At 43.5% G+C, this 27,548-nt stretch overlaps 1 protein-coding gene and 1 long non-coding RNA gene across 3 annotated transcripts in view; one reads left to right on the top strand and one right to left on the bottom strand.

Moving 5' to 3' along the window:
• Positions 1 to 990: 990 nt before the first annotated feature.
• Positions 991 to 25,754, top strand: Mrps5 (mitochondrial ribosomal protein S5). 2 transcript variants are annotated; one of them, XM_033761687.1, is made up of 13 exons: positions 991 to 1,209; positions 2,902 to 2,956; positions 4,867 to 4,950; positions 7,207 to 7,344; positions 12,558 to 12,683; positions 13,217 to 13,450; positions 15,025 to 15,059; positions 16,403 to 16,493; positions 18,281 to 18,327; positions 18,958 to 19,015; positions 19,291 to 19,353; positions 22,653 to 22,789; positions 25,408 to 25,754. In XM_033761687.1, exons 2-13 carry the CDS (start codon positions 2,920 to 2,922, stop codon positions 25,630 to 25,632), a joined length of 1,275 nt encoding a protein of 424 aa, XP_033617578.1. In that variant the 5' UTR covers positions 991 to 1,209; positions 2,902 to 2,919; the 3' UTR covers positions 25,633 to 25,754. The 2 variants fall into 2 exon arrangements, with proteins under 2 accessions (XP_033617578.1, XP_010636463.1); XM_010638161.3 differs by lacking the exon at positions 2,902 to 2,956 and having other exon boundaries at positions 992 to 1,209.
• The window catches only part of LOC117285382, a 30,163-nt gene continuing 9,896 nt past the window's right edge, over positions 7,282 to 27,548 (bottom strand). The window contains exons 2-3 of the long non-coding RNA XR_004516434.1: positions 20,810 to 20,952; positions 7,282 to 7,370 (exon numbers count right to left, since the gene is read on the bottom strand). This is a non-coding gene — a long non-coding RNA (uncharacterized LOC117285382). The remainder of the gene's footprint in view (positions 7,371 to 20,809; positions 20,953 to 27,548) is intronic.

The following is a 27,548-nucleotide window of genomic DNA, read 5'->3' as shown; positions in this document are numbered from 1 at the left end:
CCTTGCTCATGGGCCAGTTTGATGTTCTCTGTCAAAGCTGAGCCTTCTTCAGCCCTTCTCAGCTTCTTCAAGCCCAAGTCCCTTCCCATTTTTTCTTCCTTCTCAATTAAAGAGTTTCCCTGTACATTCACATTGTTGCCTCAATTTCAATTTCTATGATCACAGAAGCACAGACCCAGGCCAACTGGGTGCAACTCCACAGTACATGAAGTGTAGCACACTAGGCCCGTCAGGAGATTCACTGGTTTTTGCCATGTTCCTAACCATCAGTTGGCTTGACAAATGGGAGTAACCGATCTCTGTTCTTTTAATTTGGCTAACTTGAGATGTTAAACATCTTCTAGAAAACAGATGCATCATATGTAAAACAGGTGGTAGTGAAATATTTTTGTCAGCAAATAAAAAAGGAAAAGAGAAAGAGAGGAAGCAGCTGTGTCAGCCTTGATAATCTTTGACTCTGTCTTGTCACTATTTTCTATTTTTCTGTATGTCCGATAATTTAAAAACTAAAAATCGGAGAGGATTCCTAGTCTCCCTCTTTGTGGGTCATTCTGGCAAGTGGGATCGTATGTGGCCAAGGCCGTGGAGAGTAAAAAGTCACGGGCCAGGGCTGGGACCTGCGTGTGCGACCGTTAGAATCAGAATGAACAAACACACACGCGTGTGAAATCCTAGGTGATTTAAGCGCCTTATCTAATCAACGTCAGAGCTTTCCTGGAGCTGGGCGCCTACCCTATGTGTCTTATTCCTGGATCTTTTTACCACTTAGCCTTTTTGGTGCTCGTGAGTACCAAACCCTCGACAGGGTCCTCAGGTACAACTCGGTTCCGAATGGCCCGCAGAACCACCGGGTAGAGCCGGGTGACCCGCCCTCGACAGTAAGACTCGGGGTGTCGGCCACGCCCACCCAGCTCAAGCCCCGCCTCCAGGTCCTAGCTCGAGGACCCCGCAGGGCTGTCTGTGGCCGCGCCTGATTGAACTCTCTCTGGGGCCTGTCCTACAGTCTCCCGCTCAGACCGGACTTGGCGCTTGGGTCTCGGTCTTCGGCGTCCTGCTGCGGGGTGAGACGGTCGTCTGACTCGGAGCAGTCGCGGCAGGCGGTAGGAGAGACTGCCCTACGGGGAGGCCGCGGGGGCTGCTGAAGCTCCAGCATGGCGGCGGCCGTACGCGCTGTGCGCTACCTGTCTGCGCAGTGCGGAGGCTCGGCCGGTGAGTGCGGGAATTGGGGGATCAGAGCTCTCGGAAGCTGGGGTCTGTGAAGAAATCCGGGCGGAGGGAAGAGAGTAGCTGTGGCCGCCGGCCGCTCGCGCCGACTTTCCACCCTCCCGCTCGCTCGCTGTGTGACCTTGGGCTCATTCTGTCCCATTCTGGGCCCTTGAATGTGAAGTGCTGAGCGTGAACTGGAGGCTGTCGACCAGGATTCTTTTCTGCCCAGGAAACTGGGTCCTCGGCGAAGAGGAGCGGGATGGGGTCGACCCTGGGTTCGGGGCTGAGGGTCGCCGGAGGAGCTCGCTGGGAGAGTCATAGGGTTAGTCTCAGTTGTTTTAGATCCAGGTGTGATCGGTGCTCCTGTGACTGCAGAGTCAGAAAGCACCTTTTGCTCTTCCCTCCCCAACCCACGCTGGTTGCCGGCAGCCCCGGGAAGGCGCTGTGCTGTTCTCTAGTACGGTTTCATCCAGGAACCGCTTCGTGATTGGCCTTGCCTTCTCGGTTTGCCCTGTTTTATTGTAAATTCACAGTCGAGCATTTATAATTCTAAACTCCAAAGACTCCTAAAAACTGAAACGTTCTTTCTTGTGACTCATCTTGCTGTAGTACTTGACCTGTAGTCATCTGGTGGAATATCTGCCCCGATCGTTCTTTTCGTTTGCCCGCTTTGTGGCCGCGTGTCCCCTTTCGCGAGTCCCCTTTTATTTATTTATTTTTTATCTATTTTTTTGGTACCGGGGATTGAACTCGGGTCCTTGCGCTTGCAAGGCAGGCCACCGAACCGCTGAGCTAAATCCCCGGCCCCGCGAGTCCCCTTTTAAATAGCCAGGTGGCCCTGCTTTCCATCCAAATGTTGTGTGATGTGTGAGGTAGATTCTTTTATTTTTCTCCTTGTAACAAATGTGGGGATTAAGACACACAGAGATTAAGAAAACGGTTCACAGTTTAGACTAAGGAACACGGCTTTTTGCACCCACAGCACCAGGCTCCAAAGTCTGTTGTTTTTCCTTCTTGTGCATGAACTCTTGTCATCAGCCTTATAATTCACACGCTGTATAGTTTAAAGTATACGATAATAGTTTTTAGTATTTTAACAGAGTTGTGTAGTCGTCATCACCGGCTTAGAGCATTCGCATCACCAAAAAGAAAATCTGTACGTTTTAGCTGTCGCGGCCCAGATCCCCGCTGTCCCACCGCTATCTTTCCTTCTCTCTGTAGCTTGCCCGTTCTGGACAGCTCATATAATTAGAACCATGTGATACACGGTCTTTTGTGACTGGCTTCTGCGGATTAGCATATTGTCCTGATTGATCTGTATTGTAGTATATGTCAGTAGTGCTTTCCTTAGGGTAGAATAATATTGTCTGGTGTCTCTGTACAGCATTTTTATGTGTTCATTGCTCAGCTGTTGAACATTTGGGTCATTCCTACCTTTTGGCTGTTATGCCTACTATTTCTACAGACATGTCTGTGTGTGTGTGTGTGTGTGTGTGTGTGTGTGTACGTGTATGTACTTGCATTTTATTTTATGTGTATGCCTGGGAGTGGAATTGCTGGATAAAATGGGAGCTCCATGTTTGACTTTTTGAGGAACTGCCAGACTGTTTTCCAAAGTAGCTGTATCATTTTACATGTGCATGAGGGTTCTGATTTCTCATTGCCAACATTTATTATCTGTCTTTTTTATTATAGCCATTCTAGTGATTTGAAATGATATTAATCTGTAGCTGTAATTTCCATTTACCTGGTGAGTAATGAACATGTTATTATGTGCTTGTAGCCATTTGTACAATTCTTTGGAGAAAGTCTTTTGAAATCTTTTGTCCACTTTAAAACTGGGTCGTCTTTTTGTTATTGAACTGTAAGAGTTATTTGTATTTTCTAGATATGAATCTTTTGTAAGGTTTATGATTTGTCAAAAATTTATCCCATTCTATGTGTTGTCTTTAACTTTCTTGATAGTTTTTTTAAAAACACATTTTATTGCTTCTCAGCCTTTTGGCTAAGATCAAGTATAAACACTTTTTTTTTCAGTGCTGGGAATCAAATCCAGGACCTCATGCATGCTCTGTATTATATCCCTTGCCCTGAAACACACACATTTTAAATTTTGATGAAATTTGATTTGTTTTTTTTCTTTTTCCTTTTGTCGCTGGTGCTTTTGGTTTTATATTAACAAACTGTTACCAATTCTAAGGTCATGATAATTTATCCCTTTGTTTCTTTGTAAGATTTTTATAGTTTCAGCTCATACTTTTAGGTTTTTCATGCATTTTAACTTAAGTTTTACATGTGGTAGGAGGTGGGGGGGGGTCCAACTTTATTTATTTATTTTTTTGATATGGGAAATGAACTCAGGACCTTGCACTTGTGAGGCAGGCGCTGTGCCTCTGAGCTAAATCCCTCTCTGACCCCCCAACTTTATTCTTTTGTATGTTGATATTATTCTTTCCCCATTGAATGGTTTTGAGATCCTTGTCAAAAATCAGTTGCCCTTCAACAAACGAATGGATAAAGAAAAAGTGGTATTTATACACAATGGAGTATCATGTGCTACAACAAAGGATAAATTTGAGTCATTTGTTGGAAAATGGATGTGCCTTGTGATCGTATTAGGTGAAATAAATCAGACACACAGCTTAAATATTGAATACTTTCTCTTACATGAGAAGTCCAAAGTGTAAATAAATTAAAAAGCAAAATGGAAGATAGGTGATAGGAAACAGAAAGATCTTTCTCAGATGGGAAGGGACCAAGAAATGGCAGGGGAGGGGACATAAGAATTAAGATGTGTTATGGACATGTGCTACTCCCCAGCATGAATGTAATCATCACTGCAATCATGTATTCATAAAAATAACAACTGAGAAAAGTCAGTTGCCGAGAGGTGCTGTCACAGCTGGTTCTAGAGCGCCACGCCTTGTGAGAGGTTGCAGGGGACTGGACATTCAGGGCCAGGGGCTGTGGGGCTGCAGAGGGGACAGAGAGGCTTCACTGAGAGCTGAGGTATCAGCAGGCCAGTGAGTGGAGCAGAGCACTGGGACCCACCACATCTCTGGTGTGGCGGGGGAGGGAGGAGGGCTGAGGGGCAGCACTGCCGGCTGTGCAGTGACTTTACACTCTGCTCTGCATGCAAGGTGGAGGGGCACAGAGTGACTCTATCTGTTGCTTTAGAAAGACAGTGACTTAAGAGAGGTTGGAGATGGGTTAGGAGACTGGTGTTACCCTGTGGCTGAGCCTGAACAGAGAAAAGCAGCAAGGCTGGAGGGGAGAGTGCATCAGACAGTGGGTTGATTTCTTTTTGTTTTTTTTGGTTTTTTTTGAGACAAGGTCTTGCTCTGTAGTTCAGGCTGGCCTTGAACCCACTATGTAGCCTTGAACTTGCAGCGATCCTCCTGCCTCAGCCTCCTGCGTGCTGGGTGCCAGGCTGTGTGGATGATTTTTTAGGAGACTCTAAGGCTCAGTGACAGTTGATATGAGGAGGAAGGGGGAAGGTGGGATGTGATGTTAGCTACCTGTCATGGAGCCCAGAAATGACTTGGTCACTTGTCTCACTTCTTTTATTAATATTATTATTCTGGGTATGACTATTTAAATTGTTCAATTTCATGTAGAAATATGTTTTTATTTATTTACTTGTTTATTTTTAATTTACAGGTCATTTCTGGTCCAGGCAGCTTTCCCTAAGTGCCTTTCCAACAGCTTCTGTTTTGGCATCAAAGACTACGACTCTCAGCAGTGGTGAGATTCATTGACTGTGTTTTCTCATAAGATTTAAAGTTAGAGTTGCTTCTGTAGGTTTTTTTTTTTTGGTACTGGGGATCAAGCTCAGGACGTTGAGCTTATGAGGCAAGTGTGCTACCACTAAGTTACATCCCAGGCCCTTCGCTATGTATTCTAGCCTGGTCTTGAACTCACTATGTCACCCAGGCTGGTCTTGAACTTACAGTGATACTCCTGCCTCAGCCTCCTGAGAGTTGGAATTATAGGTGTGCATCACCACATCTAGCACTTCTGTAGTTTTGTTTTTTTTGGTACTGGGGATCGAACTCAGGACCTTGTGCTTGTGAGGCAGGCACAGTGCCACTGAACTAAATCCCTGGCCCTCTTTATGATGGAACTGTAGAGGCACATAGTTTTCAAATTTTTTATGATTGCTGTTGTCACAGTTCGAGGCTGTAAAAATAGTGGCTCCCATGTACTGGGTAGTTACTGTGGGTTTGGCATAAACATGTTTTCTTGGCTAATCCTCACACCAGCTTTTATAAGGAGGTTATTGGTCCTGTTCTGTAGATCATAAAGTTAGTCTCGGAGGGGCAAGTGACTTGGTCAGGATTGCGCAGCCAGTAATGGCAAGGCTGGGACCCGAGCCATTGGTGGTTGAAATCCCATCTCCTAACCTGTCAGGTGCCCTCCAACAGGTCTAACCTCTTAGGCCTCAGTTTCCTGGCCTGTGAAATGTAGAGGTTGGGTTCAGTGATCTCTAGTGACCAAAGGAAGTTAGCCTGTTATTTTTTAGTGTCCAAATGTGGTGGGGATGTTTCAATGGCTTACTGCTACCGTTGAATATCATTTTTCTCCTTAACCAACTTAACTTTCTTATTCCACTGGTGGTGAAGCAGTTGTCATTGTCACACTGGTTTTCTGTTTTTCAAGCCCAGCACCTGACAGCTCCCTTTCTCTCTAGAGCTGCTTTATCCCCACACTGCTCCTGCAGGCTCTGGGTTCTCCAGTGATGTGGGGCTCCGAAGGTGAGTGCTGTTTGGTCAGCACAGTCCTGTTTCCTCCCATCCCAATGCCTTGTCCTCACTTGACACCACCTCCCATGGGATCAGTCAGATGTGCCTCTTAAAATTTTTGAAAAATGATACATGGTGTGAAAGAAATCCAGATCAGTGGAGAAAAGCAAATCTCTCATATCCAACCTTAAATGCACCTAGTATATTCTTTGGGGGTTTTTTGTTTTTTTTCTTTTTTCGACAGAGTCTCTGCTTTTGTACTTTAGGCTCGGCTTGAACTCCTGGTGATCCTCCTGCCCCTGCCTCCCAGGGTCTGGGATCACAGGCGAGTGCCACCATGCCCAGCTGTGTTTTCTTCTCTAGGGGAAACCATTGGTACCCTAGTTTCTTGTACATACTATATTTCTGGAGTTAGTCTATAAAATGTATTCACACATCTTCCCTTCCCTCTTTGTTTTGTAAACATAAAAGGTGGGATGCTCTAGGCCTTGTTTGGCTTCTCCCTTTCCTAACCAGTTTGGCAGTGCTTCTAAATCAATGCATTGCTAGCTGCATACAGCAGAGGGTGCTGTTTGCCCCATGTAGACTGCTGAGCTTGGCTGGGTAAAGCAGCTCAGAAATCCTGGTGTGGACAGTCTGTCTCTGCCCACTTCCCCAGTCTTCCTTCTTGAAATTTTGAAGGAAGAAAAAACAATTTGTCCTAGTTTTGCTGTCACACCTCAAACTGAAAGGGTTCCAGCCAGCCACAGTATGTGAAAAATGGTTTGTCAAGATGGAGAAGGCGCTAATTTTGTGTAAAGATTTAACTTTTTGGGGGCAGCACTGGGAATTGAACCCAGGGCCTTTGCGCTAAGCCACATCCCCACCCGTTTTATTTTTATTTTGAGACTGGGTCTCACTAAGTTGCCCAGGCTGGTGTCAAACTCATGATCCTCCTGCCTTATCTCCTCTGAATGCTGAATGTACAGGTGTGTTCCACCAAGCCTGGCTGATCTGCTTCCTTAGACAGCTGCATTCATTGCACAAAAAAAGTACAGCTCCTCTGACTAGCATGGGCATTTAAGTTGTTCTAAATCAAAACAGTCACATGTTTTTTTGTGTTTTTTGTTTGTTTTTTAAGACATACTGTCCTCAAAATATGAATTTTAAGAGGTTGGGATTTTGTGACTGATTTTTATAGTAACAACAACTTGATCTGTCAGTGTTTCTCCACAGCTGTGAAACACCTAACTCAAAGTTTTATTCCTTCTACCTGTAGGCACTTTGTCACCACGGGGCGCCAGGGATGACCGTCATTTCACCAGCTTGCGCTTCGCGCTGCAGACACAGTGCTGTATTTCTTCTCCCAGCAGACTGATAGGCCAGCAGTGTAGACCCTACAGTTTCTTCACTAAATGTACGTAGATTGTGCACAGACGTCACCTGCCGTGTAACAGGAGAACAAAAGGTGTTTTTATACCTGGATTTTTCTTCTTTCTTAAATTAATTAACATTTTACTGACTAGTTTGTGAGTTACTATTAAAATAAAAATGTTCCTTGCTATACCTCCTAGAATGATCTACCACTTACAGTTGTACTTTGCAGAGTCCTAATATACTTCATTCCCCTCATTTGTGACACCTGAGGCCTCCAGGGTATTGAATTGTGGCCCAAACACACTGGATTTAGAGCCACACCAAGAATACACTCAGTTTTTTCAGTTGTACCTTAACTGAAGAGATGGGGTGTCAAATCAGGAAAAGTTAATTGAAGATGTTATTTTACTCACATTATTCCTAGTTATTGGATTTGAGAGCCTAATTTGGTCTAAATTTAGCTTGTCAAGTAGTAAATGGAGATTGAATTCCACTTAGGTAGATTAAAAGAAAGTAGGATAATAAAGGCAATTCATGATCCTGCTGTAATACTCAGTAAAAACAGAAAAATAAATGAAGCACATTAGCATTTATCTTAGAATGTTTTTGAAACAACAAAATAATTTGGGGAGTTGTTTGAAAATCTCTGTGCTTCCTATTTCTATTACTAGTTTCTTTTGTTTATTGATTGTCCTTTCATTTGTTTCTTCTTTGTAAGAGATTCTTTGCTTTTTTTGTTTTGTTTTATTTTTTGAGACAGGATCTTGCTATGGAGTTTAGACTGGCCTATGTAACTCTGTCTGGCCTTGAACTTGTGGTGATTCTCCTACCTCAGCCTCCTGAGTGCTGAGGTTACATGTGTGAGCTACCATGCCTAGCTAAGAGAGTCTTTTTTTTGTTTGTTTGTTTGTTTATGACTTGTACTCTGGCCATTCTTTAAAGTCATGATACACAGTATATCAACTGTTGTTATTCTCTATTTTGTTTTGAAATTTTGTTTTCTTCCCAAAAGTAAGAAGAGTGTTTTTTATATTTTCTTTATTAATACCTACTTGTGTAACATTAAAATAAAAAAGTAAAAAAATAAATAAAGCCAGGTTTAAAAAAAAAAACCAGAAAATATAAACTCAGATCCCTGTGTTGCTACTGTGCTAACCCTGAGCAGGGTGGTGCACTGTGTCTTTGTCCGGGGACTGTTCCCAGGCAGTGCTGTGACCAAGAGTATCTCATGGGGCACAGCTTGTTTTAGTTTGGAGATCACTTCTGTAGCTAGGCAGACAAGACTAGGCAGTGGTGGGTTGTCAGAATCCTCATAGCTGAGCACTCCTATGGACTTAGCTGCAAAGAACGAAGGTGTGGGCAGAGCTGGGGCTTTTAGTCTCTCCCCTTGTGCCCATAGAGCCCCCCCCCCTTTATAATGAATTAACTTCATACTTTGGAGGAGTGTATCAGAGTCATAGGCTTGGGAATTTTTATTTTTAGTTGCCTTCTCCCTGCTTTAAAAAGCCTATTCTCTAACTCTTCTTGTTCTTGCAGTGCCCCTTACTGTAATAGACCCTATCCTGACCCTATCCCAAGTCTGTGGCTGCCTGTGCATTGGTCTTCTTGTCCTCAGGTCTGTGACTGTGACCTTGTGGGTTATTACTCCCAAGTCATACTGAGCCTCACTCTAGTGGGCAGGCTGAGTTGAAATTAGATCTTTCAATAGGAGATAGTCTTTAGTTTTCTTAATCTCCAAGAAACAAACCAAAAAATCCCCCACAGTCTTTGAGTACATGTTGATTTCCTTGTTAAGCCTATCCCCTGCCATAGAAAGAGCCTGCCACTTAAATTCCTTTGATCCAAGTTAGTAAGTAGTGTTTCCTGGCATGATTAAGAGAGAACTTGGGCTCTGGGGATGCAGCCTGCGGCAGAGCATTTGCTTAGCATGTGTGAGGTCTTGGGTTCTATTCCCAACACTGCGAGGGGGGTGCTGGCCCAGTATAGTATATCAAATCTGACGCTACAGTGGATTTTATATGTGGGTACATAGAAAACATGGATTTTATTTTATATAGCTGTGATAGTTAAGAGATGCATGTATTAACCTAATCGCTCTTCAAGGGAATGACATAGTTGCCATAATAGTAAATCTATTTAATTCAACTTGGACTTACCTGTAGCCATTTAAAAAATCATGTTCATGAATAATATTTCCAAATCAGGAAAAGATTTAGAGTATAACAGGCAGGGCTGGGGATTTAGCTCAGTGGTTCTGCAACCTGTCTTGCAAGCTCAAAGACCCAAGTTCGATCCCCAGTACCAAAAAAAAAAAAAAAAAAAAAAAAAGTAGAGTATAACAAGCAAACAAAATTATGCTTATGGAGGCTGGGCATGGTGGCGCATGCCTGTAATCTCAGCACTCAGGAGGCTGAGGCAGGAGGATTGTCATGAGTTTAAGGCCAGCCTGGGTTACATAGTTGAACATCAGCCTGAACTACATACCAAGACCCTATCTCAAAAAAAAAAAAAGATGCACATGATATAATTTTAACTTTGTTTAAATAGACAAGTAATTCGGTCAAATGTGCACACACATATAAAGAAAAGCTATTCTAATATAATAGTGACAATGGGATTATGATTAATTTTTGTATTATCCTTTTTCATATTTAAAAATAATTTTTATAATTAAAAGTATAAAAACATTTAACAGCTGTTAATAAGGTAGCATACATGATTTGGTATCTGTTTCAAATGTGGCTAGATAATTTATTTTCCTTTTAAGTTAAAAAAGATTAACTCAATTGAGTCTTACTCTTGTTTCATTGTCAAGATCCTTTTAAAATTGAACCTTTTTTTAACTCTCTCTAAAGTTTTATTTCTATTTTTCTGTGTAGTAAAATACACATAACGTCTGATTTGCCATCTTTCCCACTCCCGAGTGCCCAGTTCAGGTCAGGAGGCTCCCACTGTGGTGTCACCGACCTCCAGGTGTTTTCATACCAGGAAATGGACTCTGTGAGCTGGAAGCATCTCTCTTCTGACCCTGGGAGCTGCCTTTCTGCTTTCTGTTTCCGTGAAGTTGACTGCTTTCCATACCTCATAGAAAGAATGTAGTACTTGGATTTTTGTGGCTGGCTTATCTCACTAATTTTATAAAATTGTGTAATTCTCTGTATAATTGAAACCCCCTGTGTGCATCACCCAGCTCTGACCATTGCCACCTCATGGCCAGTCTTGTTCCATTGACCTTTTCCACTTCCCCCACTCCAGTTACTTTGAAGTGAATCCCACATAGTACAAAATACTTCATATTTTAGCACATCTCCAAAGACAAGAATTCATTTCTTTCTCTCTTTTTTTTTTTTTGGTACTGAGGATCGAACTTGGGTCCTTGCACTTATAAGACAGGTGGCAGAACCATTGAGCTAAATCCCTGGGACAAAGAACTCATTTTTTTAAAATAAAGACTTCCCTTTTTTTTTTTTTTAAGAGCAGTTTTAAATGATTTACTGATTCTGCTTCTAGTGAAGGTGAACTATAGTCGATGGTCCTCTTAGTATGGCCCCATTACAAGTAAAGTTTTAAGTTTTTAATAGCATTTGTTGGCACTTTTTATTTATTTTTGAGACTAGGTCTTGCTATATAATCCAGGCTGGCCTTGAACTCACCATGTAACCCAGGCTGGCCTTGAACTTGCAATCCTCTTGCCTCAGCCTTCTGGGTACTGGGGTTACAGAAGTGCAAAGCAATGCCTGGCTCATCAGTGCCATCAGTTTTAGAGAGTGAGGGGGAAATAGTTCTATAGGAAGAATTTAGTTTGAGGTTGGCACTTTATTTTGAACCTGTGGTTCTTTGATGTGAATTAGCATTGATCTAAAGTTTGAGCTTTATTTTTTGTTCCATCAGGGATACACAAAGCAGCCTGTAATGTGAAATTTCACATTTTCCAACTTCTTCATGAAGATTAGCTATATTACATGTGAGTGTTTTCAAAGTGGGATCCCATATAAATATAAATTTTTTTTCCTGGGGGGGGTACCAGAGATCGAACTTGAGTCCTTGTGCTTGTGAGGCAGGCGGCGGAACCACTGAGCTAAATTCCCAGCCCTAGATATAAAGTATTGAAAAATAGTGTAAATCCAAAAGGTTTTCCTTTCCCATGTTACTTTCCTGGAGTGTTGAGGTAGGGTCCTTCAGGAACGGGACAGGTTGAACTTCTAAACCCAAAGGTTCATAAAAGGAGAATGAAGGTACTCAGTTGCCATCTATCTATCTATCTATCTTAGAAATTTTGAGTAGGATACCATTTATGTAGCTCTATTTTTTGTTTTGGCAGTACTAGGGATCAAACCCAGGGGTGCTCTACCGCTAAGCTACCTCCCCAGCCCTTTTTATTTTGAGACAATTTCTTGCTAAATTGCCCAGGCTGGCCTCGAAATTTCAGTCCTCCTGCCATAGCCTTCTGAGTAGCTGGGATTGTAGGTGTGCACCTCTGCACTCAGCTTTATTAAACAACTCGGTGATGCAGTAAAACCTGGTCATAAAATAATTGGTTAGCTGTAAAAGGCTAGAAATCTTTGGGAAGGCAGACTTTAAATCCAATGAATACGTAGCTATACCAATAAAATTCAGTAATATTGACAGAGAGGTATGATGGAAATGAAATTTGGGATCCTAAAAATTCAGAAGTAGAAATAAGTCAGCTTGCCAGAATCTGTACGTAGATAAAGTCACATGTGATGCAACAACACGCCCGCGTGCACACTTAGGATTAGTTGTCAGATATCTTTAGACGCTTCCTTCCCTATGTATCGGCTAGCCTGGAGTTAAAGGTGAATTTGAATATCTCATTTTCAGGTCAGTGATGTTTAGGGCATCAAAAGAGTGGGGCAAACAATCTAAGTCCTTCAGATTTGTGGGTTTACATTGAAGTGTTGATTCTTGCTTGACCAAGAAGCCTGTGTTTAGGAAGGATAGTTATTGACTATCTCAGTGGAGGTTGTGTAGGCAAGAGGACAGGAAGAGAAACAAGGAAACAGCCACTAGTAAGTAACTAGGATTTTGTGGAAAAAAGTAATAAAATTGGCTCCTCTTGGGCTTTCCAAGTGTAACCATGTGACATGTAGAGAATGATTTTATTTTGCTTTCTTTACCCCAGTGATACCCGTGAAGCTGGCCCCTATGGCCTTTTTCATTCAAGAGAAGACAGTAGGTCATTGCTCAAAAAAATACAGTATTAAAAAAATAAACAACCCTGTTTCATTACAGTGACGGCAGATGAGCTGTGGAGAGGCGCTTTAGCAGAGACCGGTGCTGGAGCAAGAAAAGGAAGAGGCAAAAGATCTAAGAAAAAGAGAAGAAAAGATTTGAATAGGGGTCAGAGTATTGGCGAAGGTAAACTGACAAAAACAGCTAAAGTGCTTTTAAAGTATTTTCCTTTGGAGTTTATGAATTTAAACTAGAAGCATCAAAACATTTCTCATGAAATACAGTAGGGTGTATGGTTGATTGGTTGGTTGATTGATTGCTTGATTGATTTGTCTTTTGAAACAGAGTCTTGCTATGTAGCCCAGGCTGGCCTAGAGCTCAGGGCATTCCTCCTGCCTCAGCCTTCTGAGTGCTGGGATAATAAGTGTGTGTCACCATGCCTGACAGTTTTTGCCTATATAGATAATGTTTCAGTGGACATTCTTGTCCAAGCCCACATGTGCCTTGAAGCTGCATGTGAGCATTTCGCTAGCCTGTGATACTGGAAAGTGGAATTCCAAACTTGTAGGGTTGTTTATTTAAAACTTTGGTAGTACTAAGTGACTGCCATGTTAGTTTAAGTCCCAAAACTGTGTTGTTATCTGTACATACATCGCTTGGTATTTTAACACTTAAAAGATGAATGCTTTTTAAATTTATTTCTCTTGGTAAACCTTCAGGGCATTCTGGTTTCCTGTGGCCTGGCCTGAATGCCCCTCTCATGAAAAATGGGGCCATGCAAACCATTGCCCAGAGGAGCAAGGAGGAGCAGAAGAAGGTGGAGGCTGACATGCTCCAGCAGCGAGAAGAGTGGGACCGGAAGAGGAAGATTAAAGTGAAGCGGGAACGCGGGTGGAGCGGCAACACGTGGGGTGGCGTCAGCCTTGGGCCCCCTGACCCCGGGCCCAATGGAGGTAGCTGAGGCCTGGTTTGGCTTTCTTGCTGACCAGGAGAGGGCTTGTAATTCTAGAATATGTTTTGACATGGTTTTATTTACTTACCTGTTTGGATTGCCTTTTGCCAAAGAGGGATTTGAGCATCCCTGAAGAACTTGCCACATTATTGTCCCAGCTGTGTTTTGAAAGGAAGGAAGGCCCTGTGCTCCAGCTGCCTTTGTCTCATGGCTGCTCAGAGCCTTTAATGTGGTGCATGTGGGTGCTGGGTTTCCCAGACACAGGTGGCCCTGGGGCTACCTGGGAAGCCATGTGGCCTGTGAATGTAGTATCCATAACAGAAGCCAGCAGGCCAGAGAGTTGTCATTAAGTCTCATAAAAACACAGGAGACAAAGATCACTAATACTTAGGCCAAGTTAGAAAACAGGGTCCCTCTGCCACTCCTGAGCACACAAACAGGTAAAATTCATCTGGAAATCTCATCTGTCAGGGAGGAGCCAGGAGGAGGCAGACAAGAGTGGCTGCATTCCTGGAAGTATTGGCTTAAGGCAGCAGGAAGAGGTTGAGGCAAGTGTGTTCAGAGCCTGGCCCAGCTTCAGCTGGGGGAGCAGGAGCCACAGACCACCCCCAGAGGGGACCCAGATCCAGAGTCTCGGTTCTGGGTTAACTTGGTTTTTTTTTGTTACCGGGGATTGAACTTGGGACCTAACACTTATGCGACAGGCAGTAGTACCACTGAGCTAAATCACCGGCCCTCTGGGTTAACTTGTTAACAGAAGCAAGGCAGGTTAGGTTCAGGGAGCCTGTGCAGCTGGTAGGGAAGGGGCGTCTGTGGGTGGGCCAGCTCTCAGTGCAGACAGAGATGAGGCGTCTGCACTGATGCTCAGAATTAATTGTCCCATGGAGTTTGAGCTTTTAGAGGAAAGATGATTGGCTGTGAGTTGAAGAAGACTAACGGATGTGTAAGCTTTTATTTTGCTGTCTTATTTTTGTATACTTGAAATTTCCTACAGTAGAAAGTTTTAAAAGAAAAAAAGAACATAATGAATACTTGACATGGTTGCTGCTGTACAGAGATAAACTAGAAGAACTTGAAAGGCTGGTGGGCAGCGGGGTGGGGTGGGAGACGGTGCTTGTGGCCTTGGACTGCACTTTGACTTCTCTCCAGCAGCACCCACAGGCCAACTGTGACCAAGCTGCGTCGATTCTGGCCTGGACAGTGCTGGAGAGAGAGAAGGATGGAGGAGTTGAGGACCCTCATTGAAATCGTGGACTTTAGTATCTTGGTCAAGGGGAGGAGGCCACGAAGGTGGAGAGAACAAGAGAGGTGGTGGCTGAGGACCATTGTCCTGGGAGCCTAGGAGGAAGAGGAGGAGCTGGAGAGGAGGGTACCCCCGAGGGGAGAGAAGTGACCTAGTGTGTGAGCTCTGTGCTGCTCAGTCTCTGCTGATGCTGGGGACAGGGCATGGCCTGGGGAGTGGCATAGCAGACCTGAGACTCACACAGGTCTACTGTGATAGCTGCACTGAAAATGCGTTGTACATGAATAGTACAGACGCGTTTATTCCTGTACTTGTTTGTTTTCTTCTTGTAGAAACGTATGAGGATTTCGATACCAGAATACTAGAGGTAGGCATGTCAAATTAAGTACTGGTTATGCCTTTGGAGCGGTTGGGTGGATGGGGTAGGGATAGAAGGAGGAAGTGGGAAAAAATGCTTTTCATGCATGATGATTTCTCAGATGCCAAGCTGAATTGGGTAAGGAGATAAATTTTGTTTCCTTGATATTGGCTGGCCCAACTACTGCCCTTTTGAAGGGGCTACCAAGTTGTGAAGGCAGCTTGAGTACTATGGTGAATATCAGGATTTAAATTTCCTCTTTCTATAAGCTAATGTAGCATTAGCAATCTGTCCCTGAGCTATGACTCAGCTGTATGTAGCCCTCAACTCAGGGAGCAGAGATTGGGCAGAGAAGGTGGCCTGAAAGCTCAGATTGAAGTAGAGTGTCTGGTCACGGAAATGGCCTCTGGAGACCAAAGTCTGTGTCACGTAAACATTAAACACTCTTAATCACTGATGGCTTCCTCTCAAACAGTGTTCCTATGAGCTGCACTGAGTACTTAGTCGGTGTAACAGCAAATGGAATAATCATTTATTAGGTGGTGATAGCACCTCTCTGAATATATTCTTTTTTTCGGTATGTTACATCATAAAATTTAAAATAATGTTCACAAGTGTTAGTATTAGTGTCTCAGTTTCTAGCTTTTGAAAGTTATTCCCTTTGTAAAATTCTTGTGTATCTATGGTTTCCTGTAAGATTATCCACAACAATGGACCCAATCTCTCTTTTCCTTCAGCTCCATTTTATAGGAAAGGGGTCACCATGAGCTAGACAGCCAGCTACCATGTGAGCAATTTATTTAACATTTTCATAGTTCCTGGTCTTTAATAGGATGAAAAACAATGCTTATTTTCCTGTATTCAAAATAAGCAGGTATTTCTAAATTTTCTATTCTCAGTTATCCTAATCCTTAATGTAGAGATCCAAGCCTGTGCCATTATTTTTGTGTGCTGCATTTCATCATTTCTAAGATACTTTAACATCTCTGATAGTGGCATAGGGCGTATAATCAGCGATAAAAGATTTCAAAGTTTAATCCACAACTTTTTTCTTTCCTGTAGTGTAATCATTAAGATAGGGTGTATTGAGTTGTATGGTTTCAGATTTCTTTAGGGATTCCCACAGGTGTATCTTCTCTAACCCTGTGAAAGGAAGAGCAAGTCCCGTTTTCATTCTGTTCGTGTGGTGTCAGTCCAGAGGGTGGTTTTGTTTGGAGAGCACTTGTCACTCTGCTTGTGGAGTAAGGGGTGATATGGTCACTTGAGTGAGTCAGGCAGGTCCCAGGTCCCACCAGTCCCCTGCTCTAAAACCTTCTTAAGGCCTATTATTGATGACACCCTATGTCTCTTAGGTGAGAAATGTTTTCAATATGACAGCAAAAGAGGGAAGGAAGAAATCAATCCGTGTCCTGGTCGCTGTGGGGAATGGGAAAGGAGCTGCAGGTAAGTTTTGATGACACTGCTCACAGTGGTGGCCATGGTGGCGTGGGCCCTGCTGGGGGCTATGTGTCCCTGCTGCTGGCCTGACTTTTCTGCTGATTCGAGCCCACAGATCTTGAAACCTTCAGAGTTTGTGAAACCTTCAGAGAAAAATGAAAGAATGGCTCTTCCTCCACCTACTCCTTCTTCTAAGGACAGTGGATATTTTAAAAGGCATACGACACTGATAATAGTGAAAAATTAGTGGGGAAAATAGCCCGTATAGCCTTGGTTACACACTAGTACAGCTATACAGTGTAATATTCTGTAGTAATTAAAGAGCTACAAAAAAAGTCACTGCATAGTAATGCTGAAAAAAAATGTAATACTGCATAATACAGTCCCAATTTTTTGTACCAGGGATCAAACTTGGGACCTTGCACTCGCGAGGCACACTCCCAGTTTTTTAAGATTTGAAGGCTATACACTGGAAAGGTTAATAATGTTTACTGCAGTCAGTAGATTTGCTAACCATGTAAATTTTCTTCTTTATACTTCGTTGTAAAAATTCTATGAACATGTGCATTTGAAATTATGCATGCCTGTTGAAGGGGAAAAACTGGAAAACTGCCAGTTAATCCTTGGTGACACACAAAGCAAAAAAATATGTATAGATGATATGCTGCTGTAAGAAGCTGTGCTTAAAAGTCAAGTTTGGTGGAAAATGGCTGTAATCCTAGCACTCAGGGAGGCTGAGGCAGGACGATCGAAAGTTTGAGCCCAGCTGGGGTAATTTAGTGAGACTCTGACCCCAAAATTTGAGGCAGGCGGCGGCACCACTGAGGTAATTCCCCAGCCCTTGACCTCAAAATTTGAAAAAAGAAACCATACTTAATAGTCACTTTTGCATCTCTTTAAAAATATCTTTTCAGAAATTTCGTATTCATATATTGGCCCTTTATCTTTTATTAGAAAACCCAGGGGTCATATTGTAGCAGTAAACTTTTGCACATTTTCCTTTCTTAGTGTTACATCCAGAGCTTTTGTATCAGCATCAGCAGATTCTGCTGTGTTCTTTCCACCATGTTCTGTTACACAGATTAATTTTTGTAATATTTTCTTTATTGCTAAGTATGTTATTTCCACATTTTTACCATTTTAAAAAGCGAGCTTCTTGTACATGTTTGTTGCACTTTTGCAAGTACAGCAATGGGGAAAAATTCTTGGAATGAAATTGCTGCCCGGTACTGTTTCGTGAGGCCACATTCATATATGTCCTTTATACACCACACCGGTACCCTGGGGACATCAGACTTTGCTGGTTTTCGTTATAATATGTGAAACATCTGTTAGAGTTTTCATGGGGTTAAGCATTCACAAATTGAGGAAGAATTGGTTTTATTTCCTCATTAGTTAAAACTGTTTTACTCGATAGCAATGTAGTTTTCTTCTACCCTTTCTGGTTGTTTTAATCTTGTTTCCAAAAGTGACCCCAAAATGCTTTGTTGTATTAATTTAGAGCATAATTATTTTTTTAAAATTAAGTGCATTTCATTTTATTGGAGATTAATGAAAAGCAGTGTTATGCATCTAACATTGGATTTCATAATCTATCCAATGTAAAATTTCTAAAATGCCTCAAACAGATTAGCAAGTCTCTGTAGCCTTGGATGTGTTGTTGGGTGTGGACAGCAGGTTTTCTGGGGGTGGTAAAAAGGTGCTATGGGAGCCCAGTCCAGGAATGTGTAAAAGGCAAAGAATGTGCCAGAGTGATTTCTCCTTTCATATTTTTGGTTTGTTTTCTTTTTAAGGTTTTGCCATTGGGAAAGCCACTGAACGGGTAGACGCTTTCAGGAAAGTATGTACATGCTTTTTTTTTCTTTTTTGACATGTAGTAAAGGATAGTGAGGGATCCACAAAAAAATAATAATTTGTCCCAGAACTTCCTCATGAATCTGTCAAAGTTTACTTATAAAAAACCGTATGAAGCCAGATGGTGGTGCACTACCTATAATTTCAGCACTCTGGGAGGCTGAGGCAGGAGGACCAGAATATCAAGCCCAGCCTTGGTAACTTAGCAAGACCCTGTCTCAAAATAAAACAAACAAACAAAGAAAAAGGTTGGGGATGTAACTCCATATGAAGGCCCTGAGTTCAGTACCCAGTACCTAAATAGATAAATAAACCATTTCAGAGCATAAAGATACTTCTGTGCTTTTCATCACTGTGGCCAGGCTTGTGATTGCTTACCAGAATTATGAGGCAGCTGTGGAAGTTTGAATACTGACGGAATGTGCGAGGATGCCAGGGAATTGTTAGGTTAAGTGTGATATTGTTGCTGTGGTTATGCTTTTTGTAAGCTCTCGTCTTTTAGAAGTATATACAAAATGCTTGCGTAAGTGAACTGTTTCATAATAGAATCTTTTATAAAAAATATTTTTGAACTCCAGCAAGAGATTTAGGAAAACATTTGCCTTCCTTTCTTTAGGCAAAGAACAGAGCAATTCACTACTTGCATTACATAGAACGATACGAAGACCATACAAGTGAGTGTTGTTCGTTCCTTCTGGAATTTACAGTGCCTGAGGCGATATGTCTCTGTGGGTACTTTTGTGTTCCTGTCTTACTTCATTCTTAGGAAGATATGAAAGGTGGAAGCAGGCTTAGTCTGTTGGGGAGGTTCATAAAGTAAGTGAGGTCCGTGTGGTCACTGGCCACCATGTGCTGACTCTCTAGGACGGTGCGCAGTGCCCTGTTTTATTTCCAGAGGTGTCAAAGCCGTGAATCTAATCCTTGTTGTGTTTATGTTTTTATTTTCCAGTATTCCATGACATTTCATTAAGATTTAAAAGGACACATATCAGGATGAAGAGACAACCCAGAGGTAAGTAAAAACTCTTAACATTAGTTGAGGGTGAAGCAGGAAACCCTACTCTCCTGTCCTCCCTCTTGTCTTTGGTCCCCTTTACCTGAGCTCATCTGGACAGCTCCATCAAGGAAAGGCCCGAGGGAGGCTTAGGGAGCAGAGGCTCCTGGGGAAGCAGTCGAGCCGTAGGCAGGAAGAGCACATGGGGAGGAAAGAGAGGCCAGGGGTGGAGTTGGGCTAGGATGAGCGGGAGCATTGGCTTCTCTAGAGGATTCGTTGCTGTTAGATGCTATCAGATGCTATTAGAGGTTGCTGTTTTTACAGTATGTTCAGTTCCCATCACTTAGCACTGCAGGCTCTCTTTGAGGATCTCTTTGTCCCTGAGTTGGGACCTGGAGGCTGGTGCCTGGTAAGCACATTGGGCATGCCTCAGCCTCTCAAGTCAAGCATTGAGCACTTTCTATGATCTCTGCTGACAGAAGCTCTGGGATGCAGGCAGCAGAGTTGGTCATGCCTGGTGCACTCTGGGTGTAGGATTCTTAAACATTCAGATTCATGTTTCTTCTGTTCGTCTACAGTAAACGATGATTTCATAAACCTCTAGTTATAAACCTAAGAAAGTTTGTGTCAGAGGCAGAACATTTAAAATTCATATTAAAGCTTCTAACAGAACTCTGCTAGAGTTACAGCATGGAAATAAATCAAGAGAAAAAAATTGAAGCCGGTGCTAGTTGTGTTAATGCAGTAGCACTTGCCTTCTGCTTAAATGCTCTACTTAATCATTCAAATGCCTTGTAAAGCCTGTTTGTTTCATTAGTAAGTGGTGTTGAATTGAGCACTCAGGCAACAAGGTTTCAAACTGTGCTGTTCTGTACAGTGATTACCAGCCAGTGGGGCAATCGGGCACTGGGAGTGTGGCCCTTGAGTTCTAAGTATAAAGTGCGCACTAAAGCCTTGGTCTGAAACAGACTGTGAATTAACTCACCAGTATTTTTGTAGATAATAATCATGAAATGATAATATTTGGACATGTTGGCTTATTAAAATACATTACTAAAATTTATTTTTAAAAACTTTAAAAGTACACTAGGAGAAATCTAAAATTACATACATGACTTCTGTTTCTAATTTACATCAATTTTTGTTGGACAGTATTGGTGTAGACATATTTATACCTGAGTGATTTTTCAAAGATTGTTACAGTTTAAGAACGTACAGTCCTAGGTTCACTCCCCAGTATCACAAAATAACAGCAGCAGCAGCAGCAGCAGCAGCAACAAGCAAGCCTCTTACAGTTTTAATTTAATTAAATCTTCCTTGTCTTTAATCAAAGCAGTATTCTTTAGGTTTTTATATAGTTTAAACCATTACCTGTATATTAGGGCTGGATATCTTGTTTTTGAAGCTAAAATAGTATGTGATGCTTCATAGACATCTCCTGATCTATGTTTTCGTGCATGGAGGAAAGGCATACCTTTGCGCATCATGTGTGAATGACAGAGTTGTATGCAGTGTAAATCTCCCAAGGAAAACTGGCAATGCAGGATTCCCACAGAGCACTTGCATCTTGGCTGCAGGACAGTATTTGGTTCTTCACCCAACATAGCAAAGGATTTCCTGTGGAAACACACACATACTGATTGAGCTTTTATTACACAAGTGTGTTTGGACACCGTCCCTGCCCAGCATTTTGCAGAGTACAGACAGGTGATTATTGTAGGACTGTGACCACTGTGGCAAAGAGGTTTGTGCGTGTGCAAAGTGATGGCTGCCGTTTGTGGGTGTCTGCTGTGGCCCAGTCTGTGTATAGCACACATTTTACTTGGTGCTCACCATGAGCTCTGCCTAGCAGGCAACAGGGAGGGAGGCTGCTACCCAAGTGTCCAGCAGCAGTGTGGGTTAAGAGTCGACCTTGAGCTCCTTCCAGCTCTTGCCTCGTGCTCCTTTCTATATCCTCCAGGCATGTGCGTGTGTGCCTGTGTGCGTGTGTGTGTACGTACGTATCTGTATGTAGATGCACAGTCTTCCCACAAGCCCCATGTGTGTAACTCCACACAGAAGGACAAAGGGCCCATCAGAACCTGTCTTTAGCACCTGGTGAAGTCCCCAGCCTAATCCAGCCTAGCTAAGGAGTCCACAGTCAGTTTGCGTCTGAAGTAGGACTGCTCTAGGTGAGAATATGTTACATGCTTACCTCCAACTGTAGTGTGGACACACAGGTACCAAGTCACTATGAATAGTCAGAAGCTAGAGGCCAGTAGTATTCAATTTAGAGTAGATCTTTAGCTCAAAGCAGGCAGATGTGTGCCAAGTTTTGTGTCTGCCAAATCAGAATGCCTGAGCTTGGGACCTTTTGATCTCCCTTACCCCCACATGCTCTGCCCAGGCCCTGACTTAGGCTCTGGGGATTGCACAGTAAACTAACCGTCCTGGCCCTTCTGGGGCCTGCATGCCACTGAGGGGAAACCTTGGGTAAGAGGTGTCTCGAGTGTCTGAATGCTGTGATCAGAATGCCTGTGTTAGGGTTGGCTGCCCACGGTGGGGGTGGGTGCCACGTCCAGTACCTTCCTCAGGGAAACCTTTGAGGAGGAGCACCTGGAATGCAACCTTGAAGGCGAGGGGTGAAGGGCAGACCTGGGAGAAAGGGAAACAAACCCAAGCAAGGATGTGTATATGGATGCGGCCAGGGTGCTGCGCAGGTTCAAGCCTAGAAGCCTGTGCAAGATTCGAAGTCTTTCATTTCTATTTTGTCTTAATTCAGCAAACAGTGGGAAGTGAGGGGTTTTAATTGTGAATAGTGTGTTTGGTTCATGTTTTTAAAACTCTTCTGGAGAGATGACAAGGGGATAAGAGTAGTGCAAGTGCCGGAGGAGAAATCCTGGTTCCAAGATTTCAGGCCAGGAGGAAGGGGAGAGGGCTGAGCCAGTGGCTGGGAGGGCAGTTAGGGCCGGTGTGTCACTAAAGACAGCAGAGGGGGTTTCCTGGTTGGGGGCAGAGTGCTCTGCACTCAAGGGGGGACAGATGTGTCCCTGAGCTTTAGCATGGATGTGGGTGTCAGGAGTTTTCAGGCCTTGGTGGTCTTCATAACAGCCCTGGTTTTGGCCCCCATGTTTAAGAGATGCATGTACCTATTCTGTTTGACCCTCACAGCATCCTGTTGAAGTGAGTGCCATCTTAGAAGCTCACTAAGTTGTTCAGAGTTCCACAGTGGGAAGTGGTGAAGCCCAAATGCTATCTCCCAAATCCAGAGTCGAAGTCACCTAGAGGCCAGCAGAGTAACAGCACAAGTGCCCACCACGGCCTTTCCTCTTCCCTAGGTTACGGCCTCCACTGTCACCGGGCCATCATCACCATCTGCCGGCTCATTGGCATCAAGGACATGTACGCCAAGGTCTCCGGGTCCATCAACATGGTCAACCTCACCCGTGGCCTCTTCCAGGGCCTCTCCCGCCAGGTAACATCTGGACTCCGCTCTGTGTTAGGCCACACTGGCTGGGGGCCCCTGGAGATGCTCTTGGGGCTACCCAGGCATTCTTTGGTGTCTTGGCTCTGTTGGGTTGGTCAGAGCCACAGGAGAGTTGAGGGTAAGCTAACCTTTCCAGAAATACTTCAGGGATTTTTAGTGCACATTTGCAGGACATGCTGGTCACATTCATCATGGGCAGTTGGTGCACATACGTAACACATCTTCATTCTTTTTTAAGCTCCTACCCCGCCCTGCATCTCTTGGTTCCCTTCTTTTTTATAAAAGATATTTCCCTGTTTTCTATTATTTTTTTTTTTTATTTTGCTCTATAGTTTATGTTTTGGGTTTCTCATATAAGAGAAACTCTGTGATGCTTAAGTTTGTGTGTCTGTTTCACTTAATACTATGGTCTCAAGCTCCATCTATTTTCGTATGAATGACTTGAGTTTATCCTTCTTCATGGCTGAGGAGTACTCTACTGTGTGTAAATACCACCTTTTCTTTATCCATGCATGTATTGATGCACATACAGGACTTCATGGGGTTTTTTTTAAGTTTCAAAATTTAGTGTTTTTTAAAGCCAGGAATTATAATCTATATTTTATTGTGAATATGTACTATGGGCCGGGGATTTAGCTCAGTGGTTCCAGCGTCTGCCTGGCAAGCTCAAGTCTCCAAGTTCAGTCCCAGTACAAAAAAAAAATTGTATGAGATTCTTTAGCAGGGCGTGGTAGCACACATCTATAATCCCAGCATGCATGTGGCTGAGGCAGGAGGATCTGTGAGTTGAGACCAGCCTGGGCAACATAGTGAGTTCCAGGTCATTCTCAAGTACATAGTGAGATCCTGTCTCAAAAAACAAACAAACAAAAAAAGATGTACTTGACTGTAGTTCCAACTGTACTATAAAAGAGCAAGTCCCTTTCCTAAGTCAGCCCCTCCAGTCAGTACGGGGTGAGGGAAGCCCCCATGGACTCTCCACACTAGAGAAGCCTAGTTTTAAGGTTTCTTGCATAGGTAGTTCAGGCTGACACCCTGAGTTCATGGAGTGTGGGACACCAGGATGCCTCGGTGTTCTCCCTTGGAGGTGGGAGCCCTGGGCTGTTCTGCTTGGCTGGCTGGCTTGAAGTCTCTCTGCTCTGTGTGGAGGGTGCTGCATGACCCCTGAGGCCCTCACCTGCCCGCAGGCCTGGGCTGGCCCTGGAGCATGGGGCAGAGGTGGCTGAGCCAAAAATAGCCAGGCCGAGGACTTTAGGGTGCAGGGATGGTTTCTGAATAAGATGACCCATGGAATAATATTACGGATCTCTGATGACAACATGAAAATGAATTGTAACATCAAGATGCCTTTGACTACGAGACCTTTCGGGAGCCACTTCTGTGTATATTAGTACTATAAACACCCTTCAAAGCACTTCTGAATTCAAACCTCTTGTTGGAGGGTTAATTGCTAAAAGTAACCAGGCTGTTAGCTTTCGACAGGCCATGTTTATGGATCTGCAGACTTGTTCTTTCCTGTGGTCCTTTTGTTTTCTATTATTGCTTTGAGCCTTCTGGTGTAGTTACATGCATCGTCTCTCCTAAAATGCCATTGGTTATAAAGTTTCATATTTAATGTGCCACCTAAAAAGATAAAAGTGCTGCCAGTTTAAGTGACTGCCTTTCATTTTAAGACACCAATTTAAATTATCTTTTCTTTATGAAACAGTTTATCTTTTATCTAATTTTAATATATTTGTAGGATTAGAATACATAGTACAAAGTTGCTGTAAAGTCTCACATGGGAATAAACATATCACGTATTTAAGGAACAGTGAATAAACCATCCACTAAATTTATTTGCTTGTTTCCACACTTCTGTGGCCACACCGTGCAGTGAATCCCCACAGCCCTCTCTCAGAGCTCACGGCTGGCCTTGTTCCTTAATACACCTGCCTAGCCCCGTCATTTTGAACCAAATCTCAGGCATCATTTCATTTCATCCATTAATACTTCATAATACTGCTGTAATAGCAGTAACCTAGTGCATTCAGATATCCAATCTGTTTGTACAAATGTCTCCATTTGTCAGATTTTTAAAAACATTTTTATACAATTTGACAGGTTGCAGAAAATGTCAACATATGCTAAGTGTATGCTGTGTCATTTAAGTCTGTGGGTTTCCCTCTCCCCGCTCCCCGCCCTCTTTTGTTTCCTTGTCTTTTTAGTGTTGGGGAACCCAGGGCCCTGTATAGGTGAGGCAAGTACTCCACCAAGAGCCACTCCCCCACTGCATACTTGGCTTTTCTTTTTTTAGGAAATCAGGTGGTTTGTCCTGCAGTGTTTCCCAGTCTGGTGCTGATTAATACTTGTGTGTCCTTATGTCTTCCTTTCCTTGTATTTCCTACAAGTTGATACTTAGACCCAAGGGCTTGATGAGATTCGAGTTCACTTTTTGGCACAGCAAGGTACAGTTAGGGAGTGTGGATTCCTCAACCCAGCCGGGGCTGGGAGGTGGTGCTGAGATGATCCCATCCATGACAGGTCACCCTAATTTAGCCCAAAGCACATTCCCAGAACCAACTGGTACGGCATTTAACATCATGACGTTCTTAATTTCTTGCCAGGAAACCCATCAACGCTTGGCTGATAAGAAGGGGCTCCACGTGGTAGAATTCCGGGAGGAATGTGGTCCTCTGCCCATCGTGGTTGCCTCCCCCCAGGGGGCCTTGAGGAAGGAGCCGGAGCCAGAAGATGAGGTTTCAGACGTCAAACTGGACTGGGAGGAGGTGAAGGCCATGCAGGGCATGACGCGCTCGGTGTGGTTAGGTCTGAAGCGAGCCGCCACCTGACCTTCCTCAGGCCCCGTGCCATCACACCCCTCACGCCCTGGGGTGCTGCCTTCTTTCTTGCAGGAAAGTCAAACCTTTATGTCTTTATTTGCAAATAAATAATCTTTGCTTTAATTTATTAAGCACATAGTCTATAAACCAGTCCTTGTGATATATCGGAACTTTATGTATGTATCTTAGTTCACGGCTGCTTTATGTATGCCTTTAAACTAGCAAAGTATATATAATAGGGGGACAGAACTAATAGATCCAAGCAATAATAATCACAACAGTAATTGCTATAATAATTATAGCTAATGTCAGTAGTGCTGCTTCCACCAAAATGCATATTAACTTCATTTTGCAGAGCAGTTAAGTAACTTGACTGTTGAGGAACTACCGAGTCGTTCTTCACAGAGCTGCACCCTTTTTTACATTCCCACACCCTTGCCAACATCTGTCATTGTTTTTTATTTCCCCGGTGCTGGGGAACCCAGGGCCTCCTGCATCCTGTGTGTGTGCTTGCCCCTGAGCTGCACCCCAGCCCTTTTTCTGCCCTTCATGGTAGCTGTCCTGTTGGCTTCAGTTTGCCCATCCTAGCAGCTGATGGTGCTGAACATCTTTTCATGTGCTTTCTAGTCATGCATAGACATTTTTAGAGAAACGTCTGTACAGATCCTTTGCCCACTGTAAAAACTGTGCTGTGGTCTGGGGATTTAGCTCAGTGGTTGTGCTGCCTGCCTCACAAGGGCAAGGTCCTGAGTTTGATCCCCAGAACCCAAAAAAAACAAAACTGTGCCGTGTTTTTATTACTGAGTGGTCATCATTCTTTATGTATTCTGAATACAAGCTCATACCAGATATGTGACTTGCAAATGTTTTCTCATTCTGTGGAGTAAGTTATGTTCTCATGTATTTGACTGTTTCTGTAGCCCAGCCCAGGTCCTCCTGGCATGCTGCTGACCCAAAGGTTTCACTTTTTATCACAGCCCCACAAGTTCCTGAGACTGTTTATTTTTTCCAGTCTTTTCTCTCCCTAGAGTGGGTGGTTTCTGTTGTTTTATTTTCAGGTTCTCTGATTATCTTCTCTTCCCTCTCCATTCTATTCTTCATTCAGCCATTCAGTACTCTTATTTTGGTGATTGTGTCTATCAGTTCTGAAATCTCCATTTCAAATCATCTGTAATCTTCTCTGCCTTTGCAGAGACTGTTTTTCATAGTTTCGGAGTGTGTAGTTGTTTGCCACAGCGTTTGTATGATGACTGCTCTGAGATCCTTGTCACGTAGTCCCAGTGTCTGCCTGGTCTTAGCGTCGGTTCCTCTATCTCCTCATTCATTGTGACTTTCCTGTTGTTGGTGTGAGGAGTGATTTGCGTGGCATCCTAGCCATTTTCATTATGGTGCCTGGGCTCCTGGGATTAAGCCTTTGGCAGCAGCTTCTGCCTGTGCAGAAGAGGGTGGTGGTGGAGTCCACTTCCCTGCTGTGACCCCTGGGTGGGCCCCTGAGACCCCTACCACGTCTGCCTGGGTGGTGGTGAGGGTGCTCAGCTTGTGACACTGTTACGTGCAAGTGGGGCTGCGTTGTTTTTGTTTTGTTTTTCCTGTGCTATATGGCTGCGCTAAGGAAGTTATTGTCTAAGTTTCCTGTCTTGGTTACTCTCCTTAAATACCTAACAATTATCAAGATGACAAACTTGAGGTGGCAAAGGAGACTGATCCTTTAGAGATGAGAAACAGAATTATTCCTATTGCTATCTGGAGAAAGTCTGTGGCTCCGGAAGGGCCCCAGCTACAGGGCCTGGTGATGTCCTCCAGTCGAGCAGACTTGGTGGACAATGATGGTGATGAGGTCACAGAGGAGAGCCACCCCAAACGTGTCCCTCAAGTGTGCGGGTGTACCCAGGTGGGAACTCCCCAAGGGTGTTAGGTGACTGGGC

Source organism: Fukomys damarensis, unplaced genomic scaffold (genome assembly GCF_012274545.1).
Source record: "Fukomys damarensis isolate Sample0158 unplaced genomic scaffold, DMR_v1.0_HiC HiC_scaffold_9, whole genome shotgun sequence".
In the NCBI taxonomy this organism is placed as follows: Eukaryota; Metazoa; Chordata; class Mammalia; order Rodentia; family Bathyergidae; genus Fukomys; species Fukomys damarensis.
The sequence above is the reverse complement of the archived record's forward strand: the minus strand, read 5'-3'. Positions and strand labels throughout refer to the sequence as shown.

Bases quoted from the DNA above. Each gene is read 5' to 3' on its own strand.
- Mrps5 (XM_010638161.3), top strand. From the start codon at position 1,152: ATGGCGGCGGCCGTACGCGCTGTGCGCTACCTGTCTGCGCAGTGCGGA. The intron at 1,210-4,866 runs GTGAGTGCGGGA...TTTAATTTACAG, and splicing joins GCAGTGCGGAGGCTCGGCCG to GTCATTTCTGGTCCAGGCAG. The intron at 13,451-15,024 runs GTAGCTGAGGCC...TTCTTCTTGTAG, and splicing joins TGACCCCGGGCCCAATGGAG to AAACGTATGAGGATTTCGAT.